Source organism: Myotis yumanensis, unplaced genomic scaffold (genome assembly GCF_028538775.1).
Source record: "Myotis yumanensis isolate MYYU_CA2020_CCGP unplaced genomic scaffold, mMyoYum1.0.hap1 SCAF_3, whole genome shotgun sequence".
Classification (NCBI taxonomy): Eukaryota; Metazoa; Chordata; class Mammalia; order Chiroptera; family Vespertilionidae; genus Myotis; species Myotis yumanensis.
The window spans coordinates 140066353-140085350 of NW_027223754.1; the positions used below are offsets into that span (position 1 = coordinate 140066353).

At 37.7% G+C, this 18998-nt stretch overlaps 1 protein-coding gene across 4 annotated transcripts in view; it reads right to left on the reverse strand.

The window, feature by feature from the left end:
* NAV3 (neuron navigator 3) overlaps positions 1–18998 on the reverse strand; it is an 832877-nt gene that overhangs the window by 233982 nt on the left and 579897 nt on the right. For all 4 annotated transcript variants that reach the window (XM_070409676.1, XM_070409674.1, XM_070409677.1 and 1 more), the window contains 2 exons: positions 16626–16743; positions 15940–15992 (listed from right to left, as the gene is read on the reverse strand). In XM_070409676.1, the coding sequence (XP_070265777.1) occupies positions 15940–15992; positions 16626–16743 (171 nt within the window). The remainder of the gene's footprint in view (positions 1–15939; positions 15993–16625; positions 16744–18998) is intronic.

Sequence of the window (18998 nt, forward strand, 5' to 3'; positions counted from 1 at the left end):
AAACAATCCAAAAATTTATGTAAAACCACAAAAGATCTCAAATAGCCATAGCAATCTTGAGAAAGAAGAACAAAGTTGGAGGTATCATGCTACCTAATATCAAACTATACTACAAGGCTATAGTCAACACAGCATATTACTCACGTAAAAAAAGAAACATAGATCAATGGAATAGAATAGAGAGCCCAGAAATAAACCCATTCCTATGTGGTTGATTAATATATGAATAAGGATGCAAGAAGATATAATGGGGTAAAGACAGTTTATTCAATAAGTGGTGTTTGAAAAATGGGACAGATGCATGCAAAAAAAAATGAAACTAGGCTACCTTCTTACACCTTACACAGGAATGAACTAAAAATGGATTGATTATTAATGTAAAACTCTAAACCTTAACATTCCTAGAAGAAAATATGGGAGTAAAAATCTATGATGTTTCTCTTAGCAATAGTTTTTCTAATATACTGCCTGGGACAAGGGAAATAAAAGAAAAACAAATGAGACTACATCAAATTAAAAGTTTTGCACAGCAAAGGAAACCATCAACAAAATGAAAGGATAATCTACTGAATAGGAGAATATATTAGCCAATGATACATATGATAAGGGGTTAATAGCCAAAATTTATAATGAACTCATACAACTCAATACCATAAAAACAAATAATCCAATTAAAAAATGGGCAGAGAACCCCAGTAGACACTTCTCCAAAAAAGGGCCTTCAGGTGGTCAACAGACATATGAAACAATGCTTAATGTCATTAATCATGAAATAAATGAAAATTAAAACCACAAATGAGATATCACTTCACACCTAGCAGAATGACTATCATCAATAAATCAACAAACAACCAGAGTTGTTAAGGATGTAAAGAGAAAAGGTAACCCTTGTGCTCTGTTGGTAGGAATCCAGTTAGGTGCAGCCATTATGGAAAACAGTATGGTGCTACCTCAAAAATTAAAAATGGAACTGCCTTATGACCCAGCGATTCTACTGGGTATATATCAGAAAAAAATCAAAACATGAATGTGAAAGAAAATATGCACCCCTCTGTTCACTTCAGCGTTATTTAAAATAGCTAAGATATAATAGCAACCCAAGTATTCATCAATAGATGAGTGGATAAAAAAGTGGCTATATATATATACAATGGAATATTACTCAGCCATGAAAAGAATGAAATCTTATCTTTTGCAGTAGCATGAATAGACCTAGAGGGTATTATGCTAAGTAAAGTAAGTAAGTCAGAGAAAGAAAATACCATATGTTCTCACTTATATGTAAAATCTAAAGAACCATATAAACAAATAAAATAGAAACAGACTCATAGGTAGAGAACAGGCTGATGGTTGCCACAGAGGAAGAGAGTTGGGGACCTGGATGAAAAAGGTGAAGGGATTAAGAAATACAAATCGGTAGTTACAAAATAGTCATAGGGATGTACATACAGCACAGCATAGGGAAATAAGGAATCCTTTATAATAAAACCCTAATATGCAAATAAACCAAGTAGCAGAATGACCAGCAGAATGACCAGTCACAATGACGTGCACTGACCACCAGGGGGCAGATGCTCAATGCAGGAGCTGCCATGACATGCACTGGCCATTTACAGGGAAATGGCAGTGCAGACCTTGTGCCAAAAAAGCAACACTCGGCTTCCCACAAGTGGGACACAGGCCCTGCCACCACCCCGGAGCAACACCTCACCAAATCACAGACAATGCTGACAACCCCATGGCGCAAAATGTGGTCCACAGCCCAGCCCAGCTTGGAAATGGTGGCTGTGGGTGCCGGGTAATGATGTCACATAGAAACGCCCGGCTTTCTCTCCCTAGCCACCTTGGAGTTTCTTTAGCCCAGGAACACCACTTGCTTTATAGCCAGGTGGAAACATTTACACTTTAACCAAATGTCTGTGAAGCATTTTCCCGTGCCTCATCTCATTTGATCCTCACAGAAGTCCTGGAGTAGTAGATAGGAGACTAGGTGGAATCCTATTTTCTTTTCATTAACTGGGAAATGGAGATTTAGAAAGTTTAGAAACTTGACCTGAATGAAAAGAAGTAAGAAATAGTGGACCTTGAAAATGGCTTCAGGTTTTCTCACTGTGCAGAATATAGTCAAACACTGCTGCAGTTAAATATTTTACCCTTTGTTCTCCCTGTGTGATCTATAATAATAACCTGCTTTGTGTTGATATTTACTGCTGTGTTGCTGACAATTACCTGAAAGAGAAGTTGGGGTGCTTCACTGGGCTGGATAAATTTAGCTAAATCAGAAAGCAGGTCTAATTAAGCAAGTTTATTCTATATCTATAAAAGGCTAAGTTGACTCACACATGCATGACACATATAAAGCTCTCACTGGCGCCAATTGCACACATGTGTTTTGATCTGTCATTGTCGATTGTGAATTTGGTTGACACTTCTATTATAGAGAGGGGCGAATAGCACTATAAAATATTTCTTCTAATTAATTTCCTTTCAGTGTGCACAAATTCATGCACTAGGCCACTAGTACAAAATAATATCACATGTAAATGTTAATAAAAAATAAAAATATAAAACATAAGTAAAAAAATAAATCATGGTATAGCTAGGAAAAACACAATTATTAGTTCATTAAAACATTGCCAGGCCCTTAAAATATATATAATTTATAGGAGAGAGAGAATTCCAATGTAATGCGAAAATATTATGGTCAGAGAAACACAGACAACTGGAAAGAAGCAAGAAGCAGACAGAAGGGTTTATTCCTGGTTAGAGATCAAGGGTCAAGAAATGGAGAAAGTTATTATTATCTAAGACTTAAAACACTTATAAAGACATTTTCTTCTGAAGTTTCCACTACTGTAGCATTTTAAAATGAGAAAAGTGTTATTAGAAAATTAAATTGGCATGCTAAAGGTCACACAGACAGAATATGTCAACACCAGAGCCTGTCTCATGAACCCCCAGATCTTTCTGCTTAAAAGGAAGCCTGAGCTAGTCCCTGAAAGATTAGGAAGAGTTCAGCAAATAAGAGGATGTGGTATGAAGTGGACTGGAGAAAGGACCACGATGTGAACTGGTCATGCATGGCTGAGAAACCATGCAAGCAATTCAGAGTAGCTGGGGATATTGAGAGTTGAAACTCGTTTAAATCTTTCTCCACAACTTCTTTGTTTACTGATGTGGAAATAAACCACTCCAAAGGTTGGTGGCTTTCAATCAGTTTAAAGAACCTATGTAAGAGAGAGCAGGAGGAAGAAACTCTAGAAGCAAGAATCTTGAAAACTGGAGAACAGCAGTGGCAGGAGAAAAGGCCATGGAGATAAACAGGGCTAGACAAAGTGCATCCTCCATGCCCTGCTGAGGGTCTGCACCTGACCTTAAAGCACTGGGAGCTGATGGTGTGTTTCAAGCAAAAGAAAGAAATGATCGGTGTTGCATTGAAGACATACCTTTTATATGACACATGCTACATACACAGAGTTATTGATAGATAGTAAATGTTTTAGAAATCAATTTCTACCATACTATCTATAATAATAAAAGCATAATATGCTAATTAGACCGGACGGCCGAACAGTGGAACGACCATCCAGACGACCTTCTGGACGAGGGCTGAGGCAGCCAGGACTGTGAGGGCCAAGCCCCTTGCACCAATTTTGTGCATTGGGCCTCTAGCCTACAATGAATTCTGATCGTTAAAAAATGCTATTTCAGTGTACTTCATTTAAAAAATAACATTGACTTCATAACACACTAAGTGAACAGCTGCAGTTGGAAAACCCTAAAAATATGTCAGGAATGGAAGCAGGAAAATGGTTTTGAAGCTACTTCTTCCTCCCCAACTCAACAACCCAGCACAGGAAGGAAATTCATAGAGTTTTAAGCATTTTTGTTATTTACTCCAAATACAAAAACACTCATTCATTTTCATCATAAACTCTGGTAGATGAGATATTATTTTCCTACTCCATAGAGGCTTACAGAGATGACATACTTTTTATAAGTTTGCACAATTAATAGCCGGGTCAGAAATAAAACTCAACCGTCAGCCTCTGCCACATGATGCTTCCTCCCGCTGTAATTTAGACATTCTGACTGAGCTCTTTCCAGCTTCTGACGCAAGCTCTCTACATGACTGACAGGCAGCTAGGACATAGTGCCTGGCACAAAATAGGTGCTCAATAAATATGTGGTTGAATGTAAGGATGAAATTGTGTAGTGTGAAGGTAGACAGAGGTCGTGTGTAAAATGCACTTGTTTTATACATATTCTGTTTTCAAGGTGTAAATATTTCCAAATGATTGCACAAATATCCAATGCATTTTTATACCCTAATGGTTTGATATATAGAATGATTGACAGGGTCATAAGCCAAGGAATGTCTGCCGTCACCAGAAGCCAAAAGAGGCCAGGAATGGATTCTCCCTACAGATTCTGGAGGAAACATGGGACTGCTGCACCTTGATTTTGGCCCTGCAATACCGGTTTAAACTTCTAGTCTCTAGAACTGAGAGAGAGTAACTTTCTATTGTTTATATTCTCCAAGTTTGTGATCATTTGTCACAGCAGCCATAGAAACCTGATATTATTATCTACTTAGTGCAGCAGTAGATATTGTAACTACAGCGAGCCTAAGGGTGAGCTGGGTTCTGTGAACATGCAGATTTCCAGGCCTTGCCCTCTGCGTTTTTGATTTGTTGAGCCTGTGAGGAGGGGAGGTGAAGGTACAGGTTAGTTAATTAATTAACTATATGACTCACATCATTGCAATATTAGGCTGCATGTTTTCCTTTCCCATCTCAAGTCAGTGTTGTGGGGAATGAAGAGGGATAGAGGATAATAATTTTATTTAGCTCTTCAGTTGGCTATTTTCTTTAATTGCTCTCTGGTTAGATAAAAGGAGTCAGCTTATTAATTAATCATTTTTTGTATAATAATTAAAAGCTTTCCAGTCCAATACAACTGTGTGAGCATACTTGTTATGCACTTTACATATTATAAGAAATTGAGGAAGGTTTTACTTTCTGGAAGCCTCAGCTTCATTATCTGTGAAGTGGGCATAAAAATAGTCCCCACATAATATATTGTGTGAGAATTGAAGATGTTTATAAAGAGTTTAGCTCCATAGCTCCATACTAGGTATATATGTGTGTGTGTGTGTGTGTGTGTGTAGATTATATATATATATATATATATATATATATATATATATACATATTCATAGTAGAAATGCTTTATATAAACACATGCAATAACAGAATTGTGTGTGTATATGCAAATAGATAAATGTATATATACAGATATGAAAAATTCATTAGGATTTTATCAGATAAAACTTTTGTTGCAAAAAATTCTACTATTCCACTTTAACTGACTTGATAATTAGAGGATAATGAACATCATTCAATTTCACTGTCCATTATAGATTATATTAAATCTTCATTATAACCTATGATTGCCAATAGAAAGTGTTATAAATATAACATTAAAATTACACTAGTATTCATTGACTTGAAGATATACTCTGTGAGTTTTTAATAAATTCCTGCTTTTCAGTTTGTTTTAGAAAACAAAAGAATTTTACTTACTCTTTTATTATGAAGCTATAAAACTGTTCTATACTTTTTTTTTTTAAATATATTTTATTGATTTTTTACAGAGAGGAAGGGAGAGAGATAGATAGTTAGAAACATCGATGAGAGAGAAACATTGATCAGCTGCCTCCTGCACATCTCCCACTGGGGATGTGCCCGCAACCCAGGTACATGCCCTTGACCGGAATCGAACCTGGGACCTTTCAGTCCGCAGGCCGACGCTCTATCCACTGAGCCAAACCGGTTTCGGCAACTGTTCTATACTTAAATAATCTTTACATATAGGGCCAATGTTAGATATAACAATTATTTGCCCAATGCATAATTTCACTACAAAAATCTATAAATCATTACTTATCTCACATGCCCATAATCTCTCCCAACCTAAGCGAAGTTTATATTCTTGCTGTGGATAGGAGAAACAAGTATAACAGTCAAGAAAAAAATGCTTATTTATATTGAAAGTTTGGAGATAACAGGGGAGTGGGGGTGGAGGTGGCGGGGGAGGGAGGAGAGGGAGAGGGACCAAAACACTGAAGAAGGAGAATGAGAATGAGGAGGAGAAGGAGGAGGCGGAAGAGGAGGTAGGGGAGGGAGGAGACGATGATTTTTATTTAAATATTTGTACCCTAGGCCTTATTTCATTAAATAGATTTGTTAATAAGTTTAAAAGCACAATGGCATAGACATTAGACCAAATACTGATTCTTCAATTCACTAAACAGGAACATAGGCAGCCTCCATGGGACCCAGTTCCTTTGCAGGTTTACTGTGATAACTGATGAAAAATGCAAGAAAGCATCCAGCACAGCACCATATTGGCATATTGAATGTCAATATGACTGACATTCAATCAACAGGTGAAAAGGTAAGTGATCCTGACATTGCTGAACTCAGGGCCAACTCTAAAATTTGTTTCTATGCCATGATTTCACAACATTTTTTGTTTGAAACAGGCTAATACAAATCAAGTGGGCAATACAATTTTATGTGTAACCAGGCACATCACAAATTTTTGTCTGTGTATATCCACACATGTCAGTTTAATTTAATGAATATTAAAATTATTTAAGTATAATGTCATAAAGCAACTAGTTTGGACATGTCAACTGATTTTCAAATAATTTATCTCATCAAAGATAAAACTCTTCAAATGACTGTACTGAGATCAAGTGAATAATATTTCCTCTATATTATTTCCTTTTCCTCTCCTTATATGAGTTAACTTTTTATGACATTATTTAATCATCATAGTATCTTAAGCTAAGAATATCACAGTTCATATTCAAAACTGCTTCATACCTTAGTATATTGTTTTTTAAAGTAGGGATTTACAATTGTTCTGTTATATATATTTACTATAGAGCAGGGGTGGACAAACTTTTTGTGAGTGCATGCCAAAACCAGCAAAATCTCTGACTCAAAATTCTTCCGCGTGCCAACCCTAATTTTTTGAGAACATGTTACACCTACTTGATATCTCTTAAGGTGTACATATGTGAAGAACCTTGAAGAAATAATAAAATTCATTCGAGAGACAAAAACACAGTATATGATGATGAAAAATACATTTATTTTTTAATGTATACATGTACACTGACAGAAAACTTTATGACTCCATTTGATATTATCAGTGGGACATTTGCTGCTGCATCACTAATGACAGAGATTTTACATCAGGTTTATATTTCGTGACCTTCAGAGATATGCACGATCTACTACTTTCATCCATCAGGCTACTCCTATTATGAGACTTAACAAAATTCATCACTGAGAACAAAGATTCACAAGCATATGTGGATGAAACCAAAACACTGGTCAGATCTAGGAAGGCAGGGAGAGTTAAGGTAGAGGCATAGAAATTGCTCTTCCCCTCTCTCGTCAATCCATGTCTATGGTCTTTAAGATAACTTGTTATGTAAAATTATTTATTTATCTAAGATGTACCTGCACTGAATTTATCTGAAAAATAAAAAAGTTGATATTAAGAAAAAAATTGTAAATGGAAGATTATAAGAGAGGGTTTCACGTGCCAGCAAAAGTTACTGGCGTGCCATGTTTGGCACGCGTGCGAGGGGTTGCCCACCCCTGCTATAGTGTATTGTAAATGGCAATTTTCTATTAAATTTTAAAAGGAGGTTGAAAAATATGGAGCAGTAAATTCTTTTTAAAAAACTATAATTATAAAAAGATTGCAACAGAATACATTTTGTAATGCTAGGTTTGATTGTACTTTTGTTTACTGGGATACTGGCCTATCAGTGGGAAACAATTTATAGCATTTTCAGTTAAATTATCAGGATAAAGAGCATGCAGAATGTTTAGGAAAGTTGTTGATATTCAAATACATAGTAGGTGTCTCTTAGGACTGACAGCTGTCAGAGAGGAAGGTGGTTGGGATATGCATGAAAGAAGGTGAAGGGATTAAGCAAAAACAACATAGACACAATTTAAACATTGTGGTGATAGCGAGAGAAAGGGGGTTAGGGGCTAAGCTAGGTGGAGGAGGGCAAAGTGGGGATAAATTGGGAATGAAAGAGACTATGCTTGGGGCGATGAGTGACCATGCATATGCTGATGATGTTTTGTTAACTTGCACACTTGAAACCTGTATGCTTTTGTGCACCAATATCACCCTAATGATGTCAATATAATCTAATCTAATAAAAGAGAAACATGCAAATTGACCATACCTCTGCTATGCCCCCAAAGCCACTCCCCCAGCCAATCAGAGTGACTATATGCAAATTAACCCAACCAAGATGGCGGCCAGCAGCCATGGAGCTGGAGCAAGCAGGAGGCTTGGTTGCCCCGGCGATGGAGGAAGCCAAGCTTCCTGCCTGCCCTGGCCGGCTGTGGCCTCCGCTCAAGGCAACAAAGTTTCAATTATAGATGATAAATAAATCCCAGATACCTGCTTCCAGCCAGCCTCCACTGGGAGCTTGGGCAGCTGGGGAACGTGGCCAGCCTGCAAACAGCCATCAGCCCCTCACCCAGGTTGGCCAGGCACCCCAGCAGGACCCCCCTATCCCTGAAGGGGGTGTGGCCAGCCTGAAAACAGCCCTTAGCCCCTCACCCAGGCTGGCCAGGTACCCCAGAGGGGACCCCCACCCTGATCTGGGACACCCTTCAGGGCAAACCAGCCAGCCCCCATGCATGCACCAGGTCTCTATCCTATATAATAAAAGGGTAATATGCAAATTGACCTTAACAGCAGAACAACTGGGAATGACTGGTCACTATGACACACACTGACCACCAGGGGGCAGATGCTCAATGCAGAAGCTGCCCCCTGGTGGCCAGTGCACTTCTGCCTCCTCAGCAGCACTAAGGATGTCCGGCTGCCGCTTAGGCCTGCTCCCCGCTGGGAAGTGGACATCCCCCGCAGGCTCCTGGGTTGCCAGAGGGATGTCTGACCTCCATCTTAGGCCCAATCCCCCTGGGGAGTGGGCCTAAGCCAGCAGGTGGACATCCTCCGAGGGGTGCCAGACTGTGAGAGGGCACAGGCCAGGCTGAGGGACCCCCCCCAAGTGCACAAATTTTTTGCACTGGGCCTCTAGTAATAAATAAATATTAGAAATATTAACAATATTTATCAATTGTTATTATATGTACATACATAAAGGATATGAATTTCCCTCCAAAAAAAGAAGAAAAATTTTATCTTCTCTCCAAAAAGAAAGAAAAAAATGTACATAGAATCTGGAATTCAATAAAAAATTAATTTTTACTTCAATTTATATTTGTCCTACTAATGATACAAACTAATTTAAATACAATACTCCTAAGGCGAACACTTAAACCATTTACTCTATAATACAACATTAATATAGAAAAGCTTTCTTGTACTTTCAATGCTTATTTGATATCTGAATGGCAGACCAGATAACTCCCATAAAAATATAATTTCCAGCCCTGGCTGATGCCCAGTTGGTTGGAGTGTCATCCTATCCCACACAACAAGAAGGTTGAGGGTTCCATTCTTGGTCAGGGCACATAGGGCATATACCTAGATTGCGGGAGGCAACCAATTGATGTTTATTATCGCTCTCTCTTTTTCTCTCTCTCTTTGCCACCCTCTCTCTAGACATATCCTTGGGTGAATATAGAATAGATATAATTTCCATGTTGCCATTGTTTTTCTTTATAAATTAGACCATATACAGGGTATTCCCCAAAAATGTATTTAAAATGTGTGTATACATTTTTTGGGATATCTTATATTTTAGGAAATATCATTCTTACTTACTATGAATATAGTTTTTAAAAGTTATAAAGATCCAAATATATCTTTAAGCTAGAATACTGAGCAGAACCATGGTCTTTGGTGTTTTGTTAAATCAATCTAGCAAGTAAGAGATCCAATGGACTTTAGAGCTCTCATTTCCTCATTGCAGAAATAGGCAGAGACTTCGAGTGTTTACTGAATTATTTTCCCTGGGTCACAGAGTTAGGATTAGAATTCCAGTGACCACTGTCCTTTCAACACAGCACACTTCCATGTTATTTCATTTGCTTCATTTGAACTTCAAATTACTGGTTTACAGAGCAACTTTGAGAGACAAACTCAGTTTTAAAAGTCATCAGGGTGATTGATATTCTAATACTAAAATATGAATTTCTTAATACTAGTAGTTTATGATTATTCTTCCAAAGTTTGAACCTTTATGAAAAGGAAATCGTTAAAGAAAATAAAGATTTTAATATAGTGTTTTGTTAGAGATCAGGCCTATATTGGTAGTAAAGCATTTGTCTTCATTAAGCTATCTTTTTCCAGTCATTCAAAGAGATAAACAGTTTCAAAAATGGCAGGGAATCATGGGAATGAACTATCTTAGTAATATTCCACTCCCCTGAGTCATAGTGCTAGAATCTTACAGTATGCCATTTATAAGATTTTGTTAAACCTTTAAGAGCATTCCAATATTTGATCTCTTCCCTATTTGGTTAGAAACCTCATCTTCTCATCTTACCTAAATAAGACTTTTAAAACAGCAGCAATTACAAGTGGTCGGAAGAATTAAAATTTTAAAGGGCAGAGCGCTGATTAAAGTACAGATATCAGGAATGGTCTCACTGTCCAGATCACTGTACACAGCAGGAATGGAATGCAGACGCCTGTGAAATCCAATAGGTAATTATTCTGAAAGTCTCAACGCTGTGGTTCATGGAATCAGAGAATTAAGGGAAGACTAAAACCTAATTTTCTATCTTTTAGGAATAAAAAAAGAATATGAAGGAGAAGAATTCCAAAAATTATCATATCATCAAGTTTTCAATAACGTAATGTGATAGTAAACAAGGTTGAAGGTTGTGGCTGAAAACAATTGAGTTACTAGGGTGAGGTAAAGAGAGGAAGTAGCAAAGAGGAAGGACAAGCTGTGACCACATTTGCCAGATCCTTAGCTCAGACATATAATTGAATTATTGGTGTGCAACCATTCAACATAATCAAATTTCCTAATTCCCGCCCCCATGCACTTGTGAAAGTCCTTAAATATAATGGTCTATTTTAAAAATAAATTTTTGTTTTCAAAATAATTTTCCCCTCCATGTCTTACATTTTTGTCTAAGAACCTTGCACTTGTGCCTGTGCATTTCAAATGAATGTTGGGCATTTTTTAATGCTATTTTTAATCTGCTGGGCATTCTGGACATTCCTGGTATTTATAGTTTACTAACTTATTTCCTCATGTAATCTCACCAAATCCTGATACCTCCCACATAGAAATTACTTAACAGGTGCTGTCCATATTGGTAACTTCATCTTTGGATGCGGTTAAACATAGTGTTGAATAAGCTCCTACAAATTAAGTTCTGTTTTTCAGGATGAGTTTAGTCGTGAGCTTATTAAGGAAAGATAGCCATGGCTTTAAAACTGAATAAATATGAATCACAATCTCTCAATAGTGTTAATAAGCTGCTGAAAGGACGAGTTCATGTTTTTCTTAAATATGTACTCTTTGGTCCATGTTACTTGGAGGAATCACTTTTGCATTTTCTGTATCTGTTATTAGATACTATAATTGAATTTTTTATATAACATGACCATTAAAGAATCACACAGAAAAGAGCACATTAGTGTTATCTAATACTTGAAGTTGCTATCATATTGATTTGAATTCCTTCAATTTTTCTGTAATCCACTGTAAAATACACACATCTTCATGCAATCATATCTCATTCGCCCATGGCACGAAGCAAAATGCATTCTTTTCCAACATTAAATCTTCCACACAGACTTCAAATTTCCTCCTTTGCCACTCGCTGCAGAATTTGGCATCATCACTTGTCTCCCTTTTTCCCTGGATCCTCCTTCTCTCTCCCTACTGCTTCCTCCTCCTCTGCTTGCTCCCCCCACATCCTCCTTCCTCTCAAACTGTATGTGTGTTTTTTTTAATTCTTCCATTAAACAGGACACTTTTAGAAAGATTATTCATGACTCAATGGATATCTGCACCCCTTAGTTACTCCTCAGCACACAAGCACTCCACAGATGTTTGCATGAAGGGCATTAATGCCTGTCCAATGACCAGAACAAGCTTCCTCATTCCAGTACAACAACTAGTTGGCAATGTAGCATTTGGCAGCATCTGCTACATAGGCTTACATTGCTTTGCCCTGTCTCACTCAGTCTGGGTACTAGAGCTTAAGCTACCATAGCTACCTAAGGATTAACAATCCACATCTGTTGATCCCCTTCCTCTCAATAGTGGGCTCACTCTCTCACCACTCTTTCCCTTTTCTGACTTTACACAGACCTGTGAGATCTTATACTTGCCCACAGTTTCAACCATTACCTATGCGCTTGGTTTATTCTTACTTCTGTCCTTCAGAAACACATGGTTGATAGCCTAAAGTCACCGCCTGCTTGATATTCCAAAGGATACATTAAACTCTACTCATCAAAATCTGAATTTGTTTTCCCCCTCTATGTTAATCATCTTGTTTAATGGCAACCTCTTACTCACTCAGGGCTAGAAATCAGGGACCATTTTATACTCTCTATATTCTTCATCTCTCACATACAATGTGAGAGCAACATGTATTCTACAGTTCCTGGAAAGCATCTCGGATTACCTCTTTAATATTCACATCAGATCATGTCATAGCCCAACTTTAAGTCTTCCAAAGGCTTCAGAACCGACGAATAACATGCCTCTCACTGTGCTCAAACCACAATGGTCTTCTACCTGTCTCTGGAACACACCAAGCTCATTCCTTCACGGTCCTTTTGTTCTTGTCTATGTAACACTGTTGCTATTATTTAAGTATTTGCCCCTGTGATCCTCAAGTGTCCCCATACCTGGCACCTTGGGTGCTCAGTTAATATATTAGCTCAAAATGAGCTGCCTGGCTGTTACAGGAATCCATCCATATATTGTAGATTCATACCACCAGGGAACTTATCTTCTCAAAAGCTTAAAATAATCCAATAAAAGTTATCAAGTCTATAATTTAAATAAAGACAACTTGTGGCCAGAAATAGAAGCAGACCTAATTTTACTTTACCTGTGTTAAACACAAACAGCACCCAAGGCCATAAAAGCTGAGATATATAAAAAGATGTGGTCAAAGTAGTTCTGTGAGTAGGGACAGCACTCCCCTGCTCCCACACAGTGCCTCTGGGCTGTTATATGATAAAGAAGAGACATCCTGTTTGGAATAGGTAAATGAAATTTGTAAGTCGAGCCATGCTATCATAATTCTCTTTCCTCTACTTTCTTGTTTCTGTTAAAGTCTGGATTTTTAATTCATTAATAGCATAGTGCCAATGCCAATTAAGAACAGGGGCAAAAACTTTACATTGAAATCGTGTGTATTCTTCTGAATCAACCTATCGAGGACATGCCAATTTTATTCCAAGTCCAACCACATCAGAAAAAATTAGAATCCGAGTCATTCTTACTCACAATCCAATGTGATTCTGACTAATACTTTTTGCCTGGAAAACTACCTTTTCATAGCATTGACATTTCTTAGGCTTTGATTTTTCTGTTTCTTTAAATTTGTTTTTAATCAGAAGCAGAAATTTCAATATGACATGCATATGAGATATTACATGACATTTGGGGGCTAATAAGGAGCAGGAAGTAATAAAAAGTTACTGAAACTCATGAGGGTATTTTTATAGGTTTGTAGACTCTTTGGTACAGATGTTTCAAGAATAATATCTACGGACTGCATCTCTATCCAGTTATAAGCTTTGGAGGCTTTTTCCTCCTGTCATAAAGTAATAGCTTGTTTGTTCATCGGGTTCTTAGAATCAAATTGGAATGAGAGCAGAGAAGGTATGAGTTTTAGTATCCAACACCCCCTTATGGTTAAAATGATGAAAGCAAAACCAACATCATTGGCCTTAAGAAATATAATACATGATATTCTGGGACTATAGGGATTTATAATATGAAAGCCCTAAAAATCTTTTCACAGGTGGTAATTCAGAAATGTGCTCCTTATAAAGTTAGTAGCAATACTATTCTTCATTTCCATATCAGTTTAGGTAGTAAAAATGTTCATAATTATATGTCATTATCATATCCTAATTGGAAATTATTTTTATTTATTTTTTTAATATATTTTATTGATTTTTTACAGAGAGGAAGGGAGAGGGATAGAGAGTTAGAAACATTGATGAGAGAGAAACATCAATCAGCTGCCTCCTGCACACCTCCTACTGGGGATGTGCCCACAACCAAGGTACATGCCCTTGACTGGAATCGAACCCGGGACCCTTTCCACAGGCTGACGCTCTATCCACTGAGCCAAACCGGTTAGGGCGGAAATTATTTTTATAGATGAGAAAGCTAAGGCTCAGAAAGGTTACATGTCTTTCTCAATAGCACACAGCTGTAATTGTAGCAGGGTACAAAGGGATTGCAAATGCTTTAAGTAAAACTTCAGAAAACAACTATAATTAACTTCCATAGTCATGTTAGTGCTCAGAGTAATTAAATTAGGAAATTTCCTTAAAATTTATGTACTTTACAGTTTTTCTTAACAGTGATTTTTTTCCACAGCAGCTACACAGAGTTTACAACATTGTAACAGGTCCTTGGAGTGCTCATTAAACACACACACACACACACAGGCACACACACAGGCACACACACACACAGGCACACACAGGCACACACACACAGGCACACACACACAGGCACACACAGGCACACACACACACAGGCACACACACAGACACACAGGCACACACACAGGCACACACACACAGGCACACACACACACAGGCACACACACAGGCACACACAGAGACACACACACAGACACACACAGGCACACACACAGGCACACACAGGCACACACACAGGCGCACACACACAGGCACACACACACACAGGCACACACACACACACAGGCACAATTGATGTGCTAGTTAATCACCTTAAAAAGAAATTCCTTTTATTATTTTGGATATTAGTTTTCTCACATTAAGTAAAGCAGGTCAGCAGGTCAAAAAAGTTCAGTTTTTTGTTTTTTTTTTTCATTTTCCAGCCTCTGACAATTGAAAACTCGTAAAGTTTATATAAAATGTCTCTTCTATGCTAAAAAGAGTTTTGGAAGAAACCTCACGCTATGGATCTTGGCTGCCCTTCTTGATTTTATCTCCGATGAAAGTTCAGGTGAGGCGTTTTGCATTTCAGGCCGTCCCGTAACATTAAGTTGTGGCTATTTCATTAAGAAAGGGGTAAGTTTTTATTTCAGCAGTTTATTAACCCATTATTTGGGTATAAACCTTGAAGGTTTACCCGTCGGTAAAGATAAGAGAAGACCGAGGGAAAGGCAAACCTCAGATTGCTGACTTTCTGGGAAAGGCCATGAATCATATGTCCCAATTAGTCACTGCTCAGCACACTTCCAGAGCGTGCCTTTCGAGCTATTTCCAAAAGCGTTGAAGAATCCATGTGTTTACATTGGACTTTGTTATGAACAAAGAAAATACTATTCATATATTTTAAAAGTGCACATGGCACGTTCTGTTCTTCAAGCCAGTTGTCCAGACAGAAGGGCTCTACTTCAAATTGGAAATGGGTTTTATTACCACCAAGACCAGTGTCAAATTATTCAGACATGAACAAAAGAGATGTCAGGATGTGTTAGAACATCTGGGGATATGCTACTCAGGAGTCACACACATTCAATTGTACTAATGCTGTCACTTGTTCATAAACGGCAACCCCCTCCCCCCCAGCCAAATACATATCATAGAATGTTTTAAATGGTTTCTTAAACAAGAAGGAAGACAGGCAAAATAATTTCCTAGTCCATTTACAAATGCAGTTAAACCTGGAAGTGAAGATAAGCACTATTTTAGATTCAATGTGATTCTTACCATCTGAGATTGACTCCTAGGACATCCATTGATATCTTCAACTTTTTCATTTGCTAAAGTAAAGAAATAACATAAAAGAGAGAAAAGAAGAATGATGCTTAAGCAATGAATTGAAACACAAAAGGCTAAAAAATAAAACAACACTAAAACAAAAAACAAAACACCAAGCAAAATGCTGCTGCTACATTCACTCTATCTCCCAAGCAAAGTACAAGAGTACACGCTTGTTAGCAGCCGACAATTCCATATGCACAAGGCAAAAAAAAAAAAGGGGGGGGGGGTGAGAAGGAAGTTGCTGCTAATTCTTTAGTCCATGCCAAATGACTGCTGACATGAAACCTTTCACAATTGTCCCCGCTGGGTCAGGATACAGTTTCAAGGAATCTCCGAGTGCGTAAGTTGCTCCAGCTAATGAAATGCACACATGGGAGACATATGGTTTAATGAAGCATTCATTTCTGACAATTCAGTGTATGTATGATACAGTTCTAACCATTTAAAAGTGTGGCCACACTGCCTTTTGCCAACATTGCCACAAAAACATTTCAATTTAAATCATGGGAGAGGAGAGCTACATTAGTCTCAGACACATGGACCACGTTTGCATGCATTTGACTGAAACTGTGTTTTACCAAAAGGCATGGGAGCAGAGCCAGTGAGGTTTTCTCTCACAGGGCAGGGCTTACCTATGATCTGGATGATCTCGGCTAGCAGCACTCCATCTGCAATGTCTTGTTGCAAATCCTTGATCAGCCGCTTGTGGCCCGATTTTGCCAGGTAGTGGTTGGCCCAGTCAGTGTAAATCTGTTGAACAGAGGGAGGGAAGAAGTGAGATGGGCTGAGGGAAAGGAGCTAATAAAAACTCTGAAGACAAATGCTGGATTCAAAGGGAAGCTATTCTGAATCACATTCCAGTTCACGAAGTCATAGCTCAAAAGGAAATAGTTGTAAAAAATTTTAAACAGCTCTTCCCTCCACTTATCTCTTGTTTCACAGGGAGATGATTCACTCTTTCAAAACCAGGGGCTAGTCACTTGTGACACAGCAAAACTCCCCAGAGGACTCCTGCTTGCAAATCAGTTTGGGATTTTACTCTCTTGCCCCTGGTTCTATCAGATGGTAAATAATCTGTCTAGCCTTGTAGAAGGAAGCCACCTGGACCGATTTCTGTAGAAACCCTACTATAAAAATGTGTTTCTCTGAGAAGTCTTTATTACATTTGTCACGTGTGATACTATATGTGACAATATTTTGGCATCATTTTAGGAATTAATTGCAAATCCCTAAGATATTTTATTCAGACTGTTATCACCCATTTCAGCCTCTTGAAATGTGTTTGTATAAGAAAAGAGAGGAAGCAAATGCAATTATTACATGGAAATTACAATATAGAATTGAGGGTGCTGGCAATTTGACACAGTAAGCTGACTCCAGTAACAGATTATGATAGAAGAAAAATTTGGAACTGGCCAGAAGTTTCACAAAAATAAAATGTTTCAAATGTAATGGGGCCCCTACTTATGTAAAGTATCTTAACAGAAAGGATAAAACTGTTTCAGACTTTTCAGTTTTAATTAAAACAGTATTCTGAAAATAGGACAAATTAGACTGGAAAGGTAAGTTGTAGCTTAAATCATGAGCACTGAATGCCAAGCAGACTGTAAAAAAGCACTCTTTTATATCTAACAAAACCAAAGGTAGTTTTTACAAAAATAAAATGAATCAGAAGTGAAAGTTTCCCCACAACTTGCAACCCCACCCACTTTGGAATAATTTGTCATGGATAGTCATAGAAGTTTTTTCTAGAACTTTACACTTTACTTATAACACCATGTTACACACACACACACACACACACACACACACTAGGATTTTAAGCTAAAGCTGGCTAAAATTTTATATATAATTTTAATAAAACTTCTAAAACCATATCCCATATATTTTCCCATACTTTTATCTCATTATCTTTGATTTTCTATTATACATAATATCAATCCCCTAGTTAAAGGATGTTTAATTTGTTTAAATATGTTTCCATTACAACTAAAGTTGTAAGACACCCTTATATACATATCTTTGCACACTCATATGCTTGTATTTTTACCTAAAAGTAGAGCTGGTAAGGTTTTGTGTTTTTTTTTTAATGTATCCTATATATAAATATCCAAAAATACAATCTAGAAGATAGAGTATTTCTTTATTTTACAAAACATAAAGTTGCATCTTAATGCATAAGTAGTAATGATTAAGTTTTCTGAAAGATATAAATAATTGGAAGCAGCCAATTGCATAGGAAAAAATGAGAGCAAAATTACATCTCCTTTTTCATGTTCATGATCTTTGATGAAAATATTAAAGTGTAAGAAAAGTAAGTCGTACAATTGTCTTCAGAATTAGAAAACAAGCACATGACTTCTAGATGGTGATCATCTTCCTCAATAAAGATTTTATTCTTCTTGTATTATTTTTTGTAAATTTTTATAAGGATTTATACTATTTAAGATCTAAAACATTGACACACTCCCCTCATCTACACATCAAACAAAATATAGCATTAATTGTTTGGCCTTCTAGTAGAAATTTCAAGTACCCAATATTTTTAAAATAGTTTTTTATTGAATTTACTAGAGGCCTGATGCACGAAATTTGTGCACAAAGGGAGTGGTCCCTCAGCCCAACCTGCTCCCTCTCCAATCTGGGACCCCTAGGGGGATGTTTCTCTGGTAATCACCATGCTGTTACAGGTTGACCCAGTCTTGATTTGTGCCTATGTCATAGCAGTGAGTTATAAGAACCAGGTGAGTGACTTTAAAGATAAAGAACATGAATTCTGGAGTCAATCGGACATTCTTCTCACAATCCAGAACTGCTGGCTCCTAACCACTCTCCTGCCTGCCTGCCTGATTGCCCCTAACCACCTCTGCCTACCTGCCTGATCACCCCTAACTGCCTCTGCCTGGTGGCCTGATCGCCCCTAACTGCTCCCTTGACGGCCTGATTGCACCCTAACTGCTCCACTGCCTGCCTGATCACCCCTAACAGCCTCTGCCTAGGGCTCT